We start from the raw sequence: 15,638 nt of genomic DNA, 5'->3' as shown, positions 1-15,638 counted from the left end.
ACGACAACCATCGGTTTGGGAGGTCTTTATGCAGCTGCCAAATGCTGCCAGTAGCCAGAGCCAGTGTCATAGCGCATCTGTCAATAAGGTAATTTATGATTGAACCTTGTGCGAGTTCAATTCTGTCATTTAGTGCACAGCCAAACTGAAAGGCGTTATCGGGATTGCCGAGTGTTTGGAGGGAAACACGAGCATATTTGTCTCCAACCCCATATTGTGTTTAAATAAAGGATTTTTGTTGTTGAAGAGTTGATCATGATGGCTTATCTACTGTCAATAAATGCTGGCGGGCAACATTGTCGGTACATCACATGCCCAACATCACTTTTCAACAAACATTAGCCAAAATGGTGCAATGCTCATTCTGTGCTTTACAACAGGTGTATGGAAAAGTCATGTAAAATGGAGATCGAAGACTGAAAACCTGGGAAACAAGGACCTACAAGAAAGAGTGACACATCAAGCATATGGAGCGTTTTCACTCACGTGACCAGCAGCCATATTGGATTACTGAAACAAAAGAAAGTATTTGCATAAAAATAGAGTTTACTTCCCGGAGGATTAGTTGGATACACCATCATGGCCCCCATTTATTTGTTTTGAAACATCATCAAGGTCGCCGTGACGTCAAGTGAAAACGCTCCTTAAGTATAAAAACTCACCATTCCTGTTGTTTACAGTGGACGATGAGCGCTGTCCGGTCACCGGTCAGACATTTAGCCGGCAAGTCGTTTCACTTACAAGTCGACTTCCTCCACAAATGATAGGAAAATATCTTTTCGTGTGTAGACGAAATAACTTCATGGTGTAGGCGAATCGACCCGCGACACCCCGCTATCCACACACTCGCCGGACCGGTCTGTAGAAAACAACGATCTTGTGGTAATTTACCGGGCTTAACTCTTCGGCCACTACAAACTACAAGAATGGCTTACTTTTTGATGCGTTATATAGGTACATCTCGGTATACACATGTGTAGGATTAGTATGCACAAAGTTCTTGGAAGCAAGAGCGACTCCGAAGAAGAGTTGTTTTTAACGCAGCTTTTCCGGCTCTTTGGAAGCATGTGAGGCCACGTGCGAGAACAGATATCTCGTCAGGAGACAAAATAGAATTAGACCGATTTATAACAGACTGAGCTTGTAAATGCGAGAACTTCTGGAAGTTAACCATAGCGCATGGTTGTGCTATGGCTGTTTCATATTTTATAGCGCACGCGCAAAGTTTAGCCAACGTGCATACGTACATCTAAACTGATGAAGGTTTAAGTACCAGCCGAAACGTTTTGAAAGCAACGCCTAAAAAACACATTCAGCGTCAAACTACTCGTTAAGAATGCGCATTACGTGGTATTGAACGAAAATAGTCTAGTCAAAAGTAAGCACGAATATAGTGTCTATTACGCTCAAACCACATACAAATTCACACACTGTTCGTGGGAGACCCACGCTAAAAGGTGTCGAGCGTGTTCGGAACGGGAGGGCAATAGGAGGATGCACTGGGGCCCAGTGATAAGGGCGCTCGCCATGAAATCCGGAGATTCTCGTTCTGACCAGACTTTGAGTCGCTGGTTCAACTTTTCGGCCGCACTTGTAAATAACCAACTGGTATGAGAAGCTAAATAGTTTGAGCCAGAGCCGATACAACATAGATTTGATTTTAGGGGTGTACTATATTTCAGCCGGCCAACCCAGCCTTCTTCAGGTACAATGAGAGTTTACATTGGATTGCTTCTATGTACATATATATAGTAAACAGATGTTGACGTAATACTGGAAAAAATGTGGTGAAATATGTTAGTTACAACAAATTTGAATTCAAATACTAAGAGTAACGGAAAATAACGGAAATGACTGTAAATAATAAACTGGAATCTAATAAGTTTCTCTCTCGTTTTCTCCAAGCTTCCACTTGATCACTCGTGGTCTCCCACGAACGGTGTGTGAATTTGTAGGTGGTTTGAGCTTATTAGACACTATATTCGTGCTTACTTTTGACTAGACTATTTTCGTTCAATACCACGTATGCGCATTCTTAACGAGTAGTTTGACGCTGAATGTGTTTTTTAGGCGTTGCTTTCAAAACGTTTCGGCTGGTACTTAAGCCTTCATCAGTTTAGATGTACGTATGCACGTTGGCTAAACTTTGTGCGTGCGCTATAAAATATGAAACAGCCATAGCACAACCATGCGCTATGGTTAACTTCCAGAAGTTTTCGCATTTACAAGCTCAGTCTGTTATAAATCGTTCTAATTCTATTTTGTCTCCTGACGAGATATCTGTTCTCGCACGTGGCCTCACATGCTTCCAAAGAGCCGGAAAAGCTGCGTTAAAAACGACTCTTCTTCGGAGTCGCTCATTGCTTCCAAGAACTTTGTGCATACTAATCCTACACATGTGTATACCGAGATGTACCTATATAACGCATCAAAAAGTAAGCCATTCTTGTAGTTTGTAGTGGCCGAAGAGTTAAGCCCGGTAAATTACCACAAGATCGTTGTTTTCTACAGACCGGTCCGGCGAGTGTGTGGATAGCGGGGTGTCGCGGGTCGATTCGCCTACACCATGAAGTTATTTCGTCTACACACGAAAAGATATTTTCCTATCATTTGTGGAGGAAGTCGACTTGTAAGTGAAACGACTTGCCGGCTAAATGTCTGACCGGTGACCGGACAGCGCTCATCGTCCACTGTAAACAACAGGAATGGTGAGTTTTTATACTTAAGGAGCGTTTTCACTTGACGTCACGGCGACCTTGATGATGTTTCAAAACAAATAAATGGGGGCCATGATGGTGTATCCAACTAATCCTCCGGGAAGTAAACTCTATTTTTATGCAAATACTTTCTTTTGTTTCAGTAATCCAATATGGCTGCTGGTCACGTGAGTGAAAACGCTCCATATGCTTGATGTGTCACTCTTTCTTGTAGGTCCTTGTTTCCCAGGTTTTCAGTCTTCGATCTCCATTTTACATGACTTTTCCATACACCTGTTGTAAAGCACAGAATGAGCATTGCACCATTTTGGCTAATGTTTGTTGAAAAGTGATGTTGGGCATGTGATGTACCGACAATGTTGCCCGCCAGCATTTATTGACAGTAGATAAGCCATCATGATCAACTCTTCAACAACAAAAATCCTTTATTTAAACACAATATTGGGTTGGAGACAAATATGCTCGTGTTTCCCTCCAACACTCGGCAATCCCGATAACGCCTTTCAGTTTGGCTGTGCACTAAATGACAGAATTGAACTCGCACGAGGCTCAATCAAAAATTACTTTATTGACAGATGCGCTATGACGCTGGCTCTGGCTACTGGCAGCATTTGACAGCTGCATTATGACTTCCCAAATCGATGGAGTCTTGTCGTTGACCAACGGTGGAGTCTTCGTGTCTTCCGGTGTACTTTCAGCATAAAGGATCACTTATCGATTAATGATCGCTTAACATTTCTCAATTAATTCATCACGAACGTTCAAGTCCAAACGCGCCGCCATCTATGCCCCGTCCACCACTATACTCGTCACATAACTCGTCACTTGACTCGGCAAATAACTCGTCACATAACTCATATAACTCCTCATATAACTTGTCATATAACTCGTCGCATAACTCGTCACATAACTCGTCGCATAACTCGTCAAATATCTCGTCACATAACTCGTCATATAACTCGTCGCATAACTCGTCACATAACTCGTCAAATAATTATATTTGGTCGTGTCCCTTTGCGGGCTCCGTAATTAATTCCATTCGGCCTTCCGTTGTTTATTTAACGTGAACCTCGACTCCTACTTGAGATTTGTAATAAAATTTGTTAATTTTTTTTTTGCAAAAAGCTCATTTTTGTACAACTGAACAATAGCGAAAACAACACGTCACAATTATTCAAGATGGCGGTGTCCGGAGAATTTTAAAACAAATTTGAGTCAAAGTGAAAATACAAACGCTTCCTTCAAAAAAATGTACAAAAATTTGATTGTAGATTTTGTTTCCTGTGGTTAAAGTTATTTTTGTTTGAATCGAAGTTGCCTTTATTACGCGCACCGTTGGCTCAGTCGGTTGAGCGGTCATGACTCAGATCTTAAAATAACCGAGAAGAAAGTGCTGGATTTGCAATTTCATCTGCAAATGGTTAGACTTTCGAGTCTACTCGGATAAGGATTATAAACCGCAGGTCTCTTCATTTATTTTTTGTTCATATATTCTGTGGGACGTTAAAGATCCCACACACTATTCGAAATAGACTAGGGGATGGAGTCCCTAGTGTTGTGGCTGTCTTGTTCTCTCCAGCAGAAGAGGCCGGCTTAGCGTGATGTCTCTAAAAACGCTTGTGGTGCACGAAGCCACCTAAGCAGAAACAGGCATAAGTCAAAAAGGGACTTTGCTCAGTGTTGGAACGTAGATTCAGATACGAGCTTCCTTGCGCATGTGCGTGAACGTGTGGGTGTATGGGCGGCACTAGGCTTTTATAGATTGTGCCCTGTTGAGAAATCAAGGAACTCTTTGCTAGGTTGAAGCCGAGAGATTTACCCCAGACCGGCTAACAGATAATGTAATTGACGTTCATTTCTTTGATTGTAAATGCCCACGTTTAAGTGTAAACCACTTAAAAGTGTAAAAGTGTGAGATTAAAATGGGATACACCGTAATAAAGGCTAGTTTTCAATAGCGACCTTCAGATTGCAGTACGAGGACAACTGCGTGTACGTGATCTCAGTTTTGACAACGCGCAATTCGAAAATTTTCGTTCCCAGTACAGAAAAATCGCACTGGTATTCGTTCTCATACTCCAATCTGAAGGTCACTATTAAACATAAGGCCGTCCGCTTCTTTTTCTCCGTATACCTTCCCCCGACTGACCCATATTTTTGAGGTTTCAACCTAAAAAGATATGAGGAAAGTAATGACTAAACTTTTAAGCGGTTATACTAACTTCAATCCCAGGGTAAAGGTGACACTCTTCCACAGGAGAGGCTTTCTGTCCGCTTGGGATAAAAATATGTGAGCTGAACCACATTCAACCTCGTTCCCAGGGTCTCTCTTCCCTGCCTCCATCCTGGGAACGAGGTTGAACCACATGAACTCTCTAACTCAGTCGTTCATTCTACCCCTGCAACTCAACTCTTTCTGCATCCTTTTCGATTGCTTCTGATTTTATTTTTGCTTGTTTAGATTTTTTGAATACGACCGACTAAACACAAACTTAAAAAAACTCATCATTGTCGACGGTAAACGGAGGAAAAATACTTTTAAGGGAGAGGCCAGCAACACACAAGCTCCGTGGGGTATTGGTCATGGGTAACTTTTAGTAGATCAGTCAAAACGTCAGTCAAAACACACTAATTTACCTGATCTAATGCTTGTGGTGAGATCTGAAAACCAGCCTTTTTTAAAGAGGAAAAACACAGTTAACCGATAACTGCAGTCCATAAAACTTAAATGTCATTTTTTCGGCTCCATTCACGCAGTAAATTGCGGCATTACACAAAGTCACAACAAGTGGTAGTTTTAATACACATTTTCACACTTTTTTATAACGTTTACTAGTCCACATCATGTCCAAAAGGCACATTCCATTATTTCACAACGAACGATTTACAGCTGGAAACTGCAAAGTACCAGCCATTAGGTGCTCTGGAAACGAGTATTTTTCCTGTCGAGACGAAAGCGCCTGGTTGTAGCACACTCATTTGACTGTGGACTAGTACTCTGGTCACTAATTAAAAGTCAACTACACTGGTTCTTCTACAATAGTTTTCTTTTTATCTCGCGCTAGCCCTTTGGATAGATTGTCGAAAGTATATTTTTACGTTTTGTGATTCCAGACTTTTAAATGTACAACTGTATGGCGCATTTTTTTGAGACCCTTTCCCGAAAAAAATGACATATCCTGTCGTTGTTTTCTTCCGAGATGACCTTTTCTCTTCAGGAAGAGGTTACTAATCAAAAAATTGAGAGAAAAACTCGAAGAATAAAGGGTTGAACACGGCTTTAAAACATACTGTCTGTTACTGAGTTATACCGTTAGACCAGGAGCTCATCAATCGTAGGGGAGCCTCCACCTCCACTAATTCCTTGAGTCAACCCTTTCCCGAGTAAAGTTATTTTAAGAAAAGGTTTTCCCGCGAAAAAGTATCATATTTCTCTTGACACTGAGATAGCTCTGTTTTGATTGGCTTTTACAACAGTGGGCGTGCTGAATCTCCCAAGGAAGGCATTCTTTAAAGGGAACCTCCACTAGAACAACAAAAGAACTTTAAACCACAGAACATAAGGCTAACAATTAAATTTGTTCAAACTGATTCCAATGAAAGAGTTTGTATCCGAAAGAAATGAATTTCAAAAACGCTTGTTTTGGCTTTCAAATTTCCTGGGCGCCGCCATCTTGAATAATTGTTACGTGTCGTGGTTGCCCTATTGTTCGGACACAAATAGCGTTTGTTCTGGAACAATAGGGCAACCACGACGCCCGGGAAATTTGAATACCAAAACAAGCGTTTTTGAAGTTCATTTTTCTCGATTATATCAGTCTATATCAAAATGTAATTTACACAGCTGAAAAATCATTCTCAGTTGTTATGTGGCCGTGATTTTGCAAATGAAAGACTCTTGCTCTGCCAATTTGACGTTTAGAGCTCATAATTAACAAAATTAAACAAATTTACCTAAAATAGCGTGACCTAGCCCCTTTAAATAAGTCTACTCGTGAGCGAAAGAGTTGACTACTAGGCCAGGGCCAAGTATGGGTGATAGAGGCTCTTCTTGAGGAGCTCCTGTTTGGAGAAAAAGCCGTTGGCAGGTGCGTGACATGTTTATGGTATTTAACGTGTCTGAAGGGCTGGCGTTAATTCAACCCAAGCTCTGATGGTGCTTCTAGCCACAGCAAAGCAATTTCGTCCAATCCGAAAAAGAAGTAATTGCTAAAACACAGATAAAACGATTATTACCTGTTTTCCTATTACAGGGTAACCCCCAAAAGAATGCGCCCTAAAAATGTAAACAACTCGGAATAATATTTTACATGCAAACATAAAGTAATGATAAAGGAACACTCAAGATTTAATTTTAAGCTTAAAAGACTACTAAAATCAATTGGAATAGTCAGTAATTATTAATTATTAATTCTCACACTAATTAATGCAAACTACGAAATGATCAAAGATAAGTGTATGATAGATAGACATATAGATCATCTCAATAATGCACACATTTTGGTTAGTTCTCATCTATGATCTAATAGAGAATAGACGCAGAGCTGACGTCATCATTCAAACGTTTAACTCTTTACGATATAAAACCAACAAATTCCATGTTGCCGTGCGCCTCTTCAGTACTAGATCACTAAGGATGTCAAAATGTGGTAAGAACATTAGAGACACACTCGGCTATCCCCTCGTGTGCCACATTTTTGTTCTTACAACATTTTGACGTAATCTGTGATCTATTACTGAGACGCACGGCAACATGGGAGTCTATTTGTTAAGCAGATATTGAAACAGCGGATAAAAACCCGTTTTCTAAGATATATAGATCATCGCAGTTATCGAGCTACTCCACACAAGTTGTTAATAGGGATCAAGCACGTGCGTTTTTGAGACGCGGAAGGTAACCGGAAGAGAACATTTCGTGTACCAGGGCAGTGGTGTCTCCCAGATTTTTAGACTTATCATCTCTAATGGAGAAAGAATACTTAGCAATATAAATGTGGTTGTGTAAAGACAAGTTAAAAGAGAAAACAGCTCACGACTGGTTGCCGTCCGCGTCTCAAAAACGCGCGTGCTTAAGCTCCCTAATGGCATCTATCATAATCTCTGAAACTAGAAATATACTTCTTAACTTCAAATTCTAAGGAAGTATCTGTTTCAGTTTAAATGATTGTTCTTTCAAATGAGAATTTTTTCCGCTCAGTGGATATCTTTAGGTTCGATTTCAGCCAAAGATATCTGACCATACCATCTCGTTTCAAGGGCTTTTCACCCACGTCTCCGCGGAGGAAAGCTCTGGGAACCAAGGTTACTGACCATATGTAGTGGTTGTTGATAAAACTACTCGTACCACGATACATGACTGGCTCGAACCCCAGCACTCGCATTCCAAACTTTACTTCGTTTTCTATCCAATTGAAGTCAGTAAAATGAGTTCTAGTATTACCGAAGAGATGGGAATAGTCAACCTCGTTCCCAGGGCTTTTCGGCAAATAGAGTAGGGCGGGCAGGAAAAGACTGGTAACCCGCCCTACTCTCGGCGGAGAAAAGCCCTAGGAACGAGGTTGGGGAATGGCACCACCCCTACCACAATAACTCCACGAGGCATAGGCTAGGAAAAGAAGCCTTCGCGTTGCCCTAGACTTCTCATTTCTTGAGATCTATCCATTTCAATTTGTACGATGTTTTCCTTCCTCGAAGGTCAATACGTACTTGTAAACTTCTGTGTTATAGTTTCTGTATGGAATCGGGACTCGCTTGAAATGTCGTATGGTGTCTGTATCGATTCTTGAAATTTGTAGCTACTCCATATATATAGACTCTGATAGTCTCACCACGATTTTTTAAAAGCGCTCAACTTACAGAAGCATTAGATTACACTATTTGATAAATGAAATCTAGGGCTTCAAAGATAATTCATCGCTTTTTTGCGACACCTCTGACCACAAGCACCTTAAGCGAGTGACCTTTAATTTTTGAAATTTTGGCAATATTACACAAGGGCGCGCAATTTTCTACGATAAGGTCCGAACGCACTCGACAGTTTTTGAGCGTGTATTTGTCTCTGTGCGGGCATGAACTTGTTAACTCGTTTATTATCTTCAGGGTGCGAGGATCTCAGTTTTCAGTAAAATATTTTCGCGGAGGCAGAGCATGCATGGGAAGTGCAATGGAAAGTTCTCAAGAAATGCGATTCTTCGAGCAATATTTCAAAGAAATGCAATAATGATCAACTTCAGATGCAGCAAAGAATGATCATCGCAGTTGAGAGAGCCTGCCCCGCTGCATCGACTCAAACTCTGTTCAACTTCACTGTCATAATTATTTTGCTGTAAAAGAAAGGGGATGGGAAAAAGAGTTGAGAAAGTGTGTTTTTCTCAGCGAGGCTGCGGGGAAGAGGCTCCGAGAATTCTCGATGACTTACAGATAAGCTTTTAAAGATTGTGCTAGTAAAAGTAGAATATTATGCTACTCGCAATGCCGACTTTTTGCCCAAATAATGCTCAAATAATGCTGGTTTTTTTAAATTATGCCATTTTTTCTTAAAATTACCCCTTTTGCAAAATGAGCGAAGCAAGTCCAAAAAATGTATCACGATCGTGTATTCTTTGTCTTAAGAAAACGGTCTCTGGCTACATTTGCTGGTTCAGGTATGGTCTCTTCCCTCGTTTCCCACAGAGTCGGGCTGCGTGGCTGACGCCATTTGCAGACTTACAAATGAGAGGTACTGGGACCAACACCATCAAGCAACTCCCGGTTCTACTTACAGACTTATGATAAATTTTGCCGGGAGGATAAATGTCTGTAAACCGGGTGAAGCATCACAAAAAGGCACCTTTCTACGTAACTAATTAAGGTTCTATTTTCTTCATAGAGATGGTTACCAAGACAACATCAGCAGCCTTTCGGAGAGACAACGCGCGCAAACGCACACCCACACACGCACACATTCACACGCGGGCACCCACATGCACTGAACCCACACGCACTCACAACCCTTTTCACAGACGTTGTTACTTGAAATACGAATCTCCTCTAGATGTTGTAATTAACTTAGTTCATACCCCCTTCTTTATATGGAGGATTACCAAGACTCTCAACAGGCCGAAAGCGAGATAAAAAACACGCATGCGTATCCACACGTTCATCCCCAACCCCCACGTTTAGTTTCTTTAGCAGCTTTCTTAGGAGAGCGCCCTTTTAAGATGAATTGCCGGCGAACCCTTGGTTGATCTGTGCATTGATCCTTTGACCTTGATCTGCACCTTTGCGAGACTTAAGCACACCACTCACAGGTTGCTTTCCCCTTTTGTTGTTATGGTCACTCTGGTCTCTGATCTCGCCTTTTCCTTCCTTCTTGCATTTGCTGCATCTTTCAAGATATTCCAGCACCAGTTTTTTCATTATCCTCAATCGAAGCTAGATTTATTTTAGAAAGCAAAAACATTCGAGTGAATCAATTTACTTCTTCAACAAAGCTTTTTATCTCTGTGATATTTCTTTATCCTGGTTCATTCGTCCGACAGCAAAATGAAAACATAAGAAAATTCATGCGACGGCCTTGACTTTGCACTCGGTTGCTCGAGGTTCGAATCCCACTGTGATATCTTAATCGAAATCTACCACGCCTTGAAAATGGTCAATTGGTTTCTCACCGCTAGCTGAGGTAATTAACCTTTGCCTACTGAGCGGGTCTCTAAGTCATTTTAGTCTGTCTAACGCCAGACAATTTTACAAGTCAATATGGAAAACCTGGGTAAATTTAAATGAAAAAAGCAAACCCTGATGCCTTAGCACAGTAGAACAAAATCAGTTATTTCTCGTGAACTTGTCTCACTTGCAATTACATGCTTGTGAAAGTGGCGCAGCGCGAAAGTTCGGGAACTTTTCTTACATGCCTCCACACACCAATACGAGGCAAGTCCTGCCGCCATCTTGTTTTTGGCATCGTCACTCAAGTCAGTCTAACCTTAACTTAGTGCTCGTCAATCTTGTGGGAAGCTCCGGACAGTCACTATGTCAGTTTGAATTATACCACAGCTGCTTTAATTTCAAATTAACGCGGCTTCTAAATGCTATCGCCATACACCTACCCCGTCCGTCTCGGAATATGTCTTTTCCTTTTCCTCACCCTACAAGCAAATAAAGTGGTGTGGAATAATGAACGAGCTTTTGATTGCGCAAAAACGGATTCAAGCTTTAGCAGAATAATTTTCCTTTCTTTTTGGCATTGTCACTCAAGTCAGTGTAGCGTTAGTGCTTGTCAATCTTGTGGGAAGCTCCACATCGGCTGCTTTAATAGGGACCTTAAGATTCTAGGACGAGGACGAGAACGAGTACGAGTACGAGATTTGACTGCCCGATTTCACCGAAAATTCTTAGATTCTTAACCCGGGCGATTAATCTTACTCTTTGTTAGCAGTGTAGGTTCCTCAGTTATTTTTATTGCTGGTAACCTAACCTTTTTTGCTGATCGAAAAATGCCAAAACTGCTACCGTGTTGTTGTCTTGTCTTGATACGACGACATTCTTGCAAAACCTCGTACTAAAATGACGACGGTATCACGTTTTTCCCGCCAAAATGGCGGTGGTTAGCGCGCGCTCACTGTTGTTCATTGAGAAAATCTCGTACTAGTAGTCGTTCTCGTCCTAGAATCTAAAGCTCTCTAATTTCAAATTATCGCGGCTTCTAAATGCTATCGCCATAGTCTGCCATGCGGCATTAGTCGAAATTGCCATCTGGTAAGCAGTTGATCCTTACCTTTTTGGAGCAGCATGGGTGATAATAACAGAGGAACCATATGAAGTAAATGATAATGCAAATGATCTTCAGAATGTAGTAAAGGAGGTTCAAAGGCGATGGTAACACGTTGCATTTATCAATACTTTCAAGCCACATTCGAGTTCTGGAGAACTTCCAAATCTCTGAATCTTCCTAGTTTAAACAAAGAATTAAAAAAAGAAGTGACATGCACTCATTCGTTATCTCAGTTACACACAATTGACTTCATCACAATCAAAAACAAGGCTCACTATTATTATCATTATTATTATTATTATTATTATTATTATTATTATTATTATTATTGCTAATAATCTCAGATAGAATCTGGTTTTCAATAGTTCCGGGCAACAACCAGTTGTCTAAGGAAACCAAGAAGCGTCCTTCATTGTACTTTCCTCTCCTTCCTACATTTCCAGCACTTTCCTAAGAATCCTTGCCGATCACAGCACTACAGATCTCTGCATCTGTTCAATGGATGTTTCTACACCTATGGTCCTCAGATTTTCTTTTAACCTCAGTGATATTGTTCCCAACGCCCCTACCACTACCACTATGGGTATCACCTTTGTTCTTACCGCTCCCCACATCTTTCGAACTTCTTTCGCAAGGTCTTGATATTTTTCTACTTTCTCATCTTCTTTTGCTCTCACCCTTCCATACCATTATCGTTATCCTTATCGTTGTTGTTGCTGTTGTTGTTGCTGTTGTCATTGCTGTTGTTATTGTTATTATCACTGCATGATAAGGATGACCCTGTCTACTTACCGTAATATTTTCAAAGGATTTGTTCATCATAGCAATTAACATGTTGAGGGCAACGATCACCATGCAGACAACGTACACAATGAGGAAAAGATGACCAAAAAAAGAAAAGGCTTGAAAAGCAGGATCTTTGACCGATATTTTTTCTTCGTCGAAGACACCAAGAAGCAACCAAAACAGGTCAAGAAACGTATTCACATGGCTGTGAAGCGAAAAAACACGTATCATCATCACTGTCCGATATATCATTACCAGATAAATCCGGAAGTTTGCAGGCTACCTAAGGACAGTGGTTTACTTTCGGTGAGCCCGTTGGATTCAGATTGTTAAGTTCAACCAACGAGTGTACCTTAGCAGTCGTTTCACTCGAAGAGAGAATTTGTGAATAAAAGTATTACTTCAAACGCTACTTGATCTTGCTGAGTGGTGGTTTTTAATGGGTCTGGTTGTAACAAGTGAGTTCTACAACTCTTCATGATCTCTTCATCACCATTTGTTGCAGCAGCTGCTCAACATTGACAGAACCGAAAGTACCGTGATGCCTAGCCGGCGATCATACCCTCTCCCTTGGCCTCGATAGTCTCTTTCCACGAAAGCCGTGAAAAAGAAATTTGAAGAAAAGTGCATGATCGGTGGCTACGTAACACTAAAAGAAGTAGTACAAATTGGGATCATTTAAAATTATCACTGCATGTAGTTAGGAAAACTAAGAATACACCTTTATAAGTTCTTCTTTTCCGGAACTCATTTCTGTCAAGTAACGAGGTTTGCATATAGCCGGTGTATTTGGTCAGAAGAACACCACTATGCTTCTACATCTTCTAACGCGTTGATGGGCAATTATACGAACACCATTTGCTTTTTTTTTTTGACAATAGAATAGTTCATAATTCATGAACCTATGGCTCGCCATTGGAAAATCCCAAAGACCACCCACTCGTATATTCATCATATTCTATTCACTTAAGGACGATACCTACTATTTTTATTGCGCATACGTTCTGCGCATCTCGAGATACTCGGGTTTCCTATCGGTGATGCTTTCTAATTCAGGGCTATTTTTGCGCGGAGAAAAAAACTATGCGGAGAAAGTAGAACTAAGTAAGTACTCTTAGTATCCAAAAAGGAAACTGGGGGTAACCATGCATTTTTGAGAGATAATTAAGCTTCAATTTGAGAAAGAACGCCATAAATTGCTTTGTATTTTAAACCTTTTTAGAAATATTATTCATGAATTATCTTTGAAAAATGCGTGGTTACCCCCAATTTTCTTTTTGGATTTCAATAACACTTGCAAAGATCTACATTTCCTGCATAATCACAAACTGGGGAAAAATACCATTGAATTAGTAGGGACCGTCCTTAAAAACTCGAGGATTAGACAATGCAATTCTAGAGTTTTTTTCATTGTTGTACATGAACACCAATGGTAATGTTTAAGGCGAGTTTACTTGTTTTGTTTCTTTTACCTCCCGTCAAATGGGCGCCTACCTCAAACTGAATTGTGGTGCGCAATATGGACCAATATTTGAACGTGCGGTGATTATGAAGGGGAGTAGGATGAGGGATATTCGCGGGTGGCGCTTCTCAGAATTCATGCTGCCTGTGTTAATTGTAATGTTCAACAGGGCGCATGTGCGTATATATATATATATATATGATGCATTTGCGCGCGTAAACATTTCAATCATAACAAGATGGCGGCGTTGACGTGTCTCTACAAAGCTCTGCACAATTTTCACTCTACACTCCCAATGCAAGTCCTGTTCCTAGTTCTGTTCAAGAGCCTTTTGCTCCGAACTAACAACGAAGACTTTGGAGTCGTCGATGTACACCTTAGCATAGAATTAGCAACGACAAGGGCTCCAAATTATATTCTGAAACTCCGTCACTTCACTCTCATAACAGCAACGATAGTTTTCAACCAAGACTAAAGGCACTTAAGGCAATGAAACTCCTTCAGTACAGCTCTACTGCTATGATATTGATTCTTCTCTCAGGTGATTTCTCCCCTAACCCTGGATGGATTAACTCAACTTTGCAGAAGCCTGGCTTGAAGATTGGCCATCTGAACATCAGGAGCCTACCTAAACACCTCGACGAACTGAGGATTTTGCTACAGGACAATCCATTTGACGTATTCTGTCTTAATGAAACTTGGTTAAATAGTTCTTGGCACGACGGTGAGCTTTCAATTGTAGGTTATAATCTCGTTCGGAAAGATCGCAAGGATGACAAACGTGGCGGCGGTACTACGATTTACTATAAATTAAAGCTCGTTGCACGACGAAAAACAGATATAAGCTCGATTGATGTTGAAGCTTTATGGCTTGAATTTACTTTCCCGAACAGGAGTAAAATCCTGGTATCCTCGGTTTATCGACCGCCTAATGTTGAGGTGAAAGATTTTATTGACAAGTTTGAAAGCCTACTTGACTATTCCTGCAGTGAGGGGAAAAAACAATCATACTCGGCGATCTAAAGTGTGACCTAGTCGCTCAGAAAATATCTTCTGACACTAAAGAACTGTGCATGTTATTTAAAGCTTATCAACTTATTCAGCTTATCAAAGAGCCGACGAGGATTGTTGAACAATCGTCCACACTTATAGATTTAGCCTTCACAACAGACCAAAGGAAGATCTCTGATTCTGGTGTTTTAGAATGCTCCATTAGCGATCATTCCCTTGTTTACATCATTAGGAAAGTTAGATCGTCGAGGGGCGCTATAAAAACCATCAAATTTCGGAGTTACAAAAACTACTCAGTCCCAAATTTCATCAGAGACTTATACTCTGCCTCCTGGGATCTCATTAACACCTCTCTCACGGTCGATGAGGCGTGGACTTCTTTTAAAGACATTTTTGTCACCATTGCTGATCGACATGCTCCAACGCGCACGACAAGAGTTCGTTCTAACACGCTCCCTTGGATGACCGATCAAATAAGAGCGCTAATTACTCAACGAAACTTTCATCACAAAAAGGCACAAAAGACTGGATCATCTTATGAATGGCAAGAATATCGATCACTCAGAAACAAGATAACTGTAACCATCAAAGAGGCAAAAAGGGCGTATTATTCTAACCTGATTCAACAAAATAAGAACCATTCTAGCAAATTATGGAGTGCAATCAAGTCTGCGATTGGAAGTGATGTTAAAGCTGGCCAAATTCAATCTCTGAAAATTGACGGTGAAGTCATCACAGATCCAAAGCTAATCTCAGCTAACTTTGCTTTCTTTTTTAAATCTATAATAGCAAATCTACGGCAGACTCTACCAGTGCCAGCGGTCCTACCTAGTTGCTCTCCTCAATTACTAACAGGTGCACAATTTAGTTTGTCACAAATAACGGTGGATTTTGTTTACAAACAACTGAA

At 40.8% G+C, this 15,638-nt stretch overlaps 1 protein-coding gene across 1 annotated transcript in view; it reads right to left on the bottom strand.

Annotated features, from left to right (window-relative positions):
- Nucleotides 1-5,496: 5,496 nt before the first annotated feature.
- The window catches only part of LOC137993674 (short transient receptor potential channel 4-like), a 40,395-nt gene continuing 30,253 nt past the window's right edge, over nt 5,497-15,638 (bottom strand). Inside the window, exons 5-8 of the mRNA XM_068839642.1 lie at nt 12,262-12,460; nt 11,473-11,646; nt 10,805-10,843; nt 5,497-10,130 (exon numbers count right to left, since the gene is read on the bottom strand). Of these exons, the coding sequence (XP_068695743.1) occupies nt 9,912-10,130; nt 10,805-10,843; nt 11,473-11,646; nt 12,262-12,460 (631 nt within the window). The 3' untranslated portion in view covers nt 5,497-9,911. The remainder of the gene's footprint in view (nt 10,131-10,804; nt 10,844-11,472; nt 11,647-12,261; nt 12,461-15,638) is intronic.

The sequence above is a fragment of the Montipora foliosa genome, chromosome 2 (genome assembly GCF_036669935.1).
Source record: "Montipora foliosa isolate CH-2021 chromosome 2, ASM3666993v2, whole genome shotgun sequence".
NCBI lineage: Eukaryota > Metazoa > Cnidaria > Anthozoa > Scleractinia > Acroporidae > Montipora > Montipora foliosa.
This window is presented reverse-complemented; position numbering and strand designations above follow the sequence as displayed.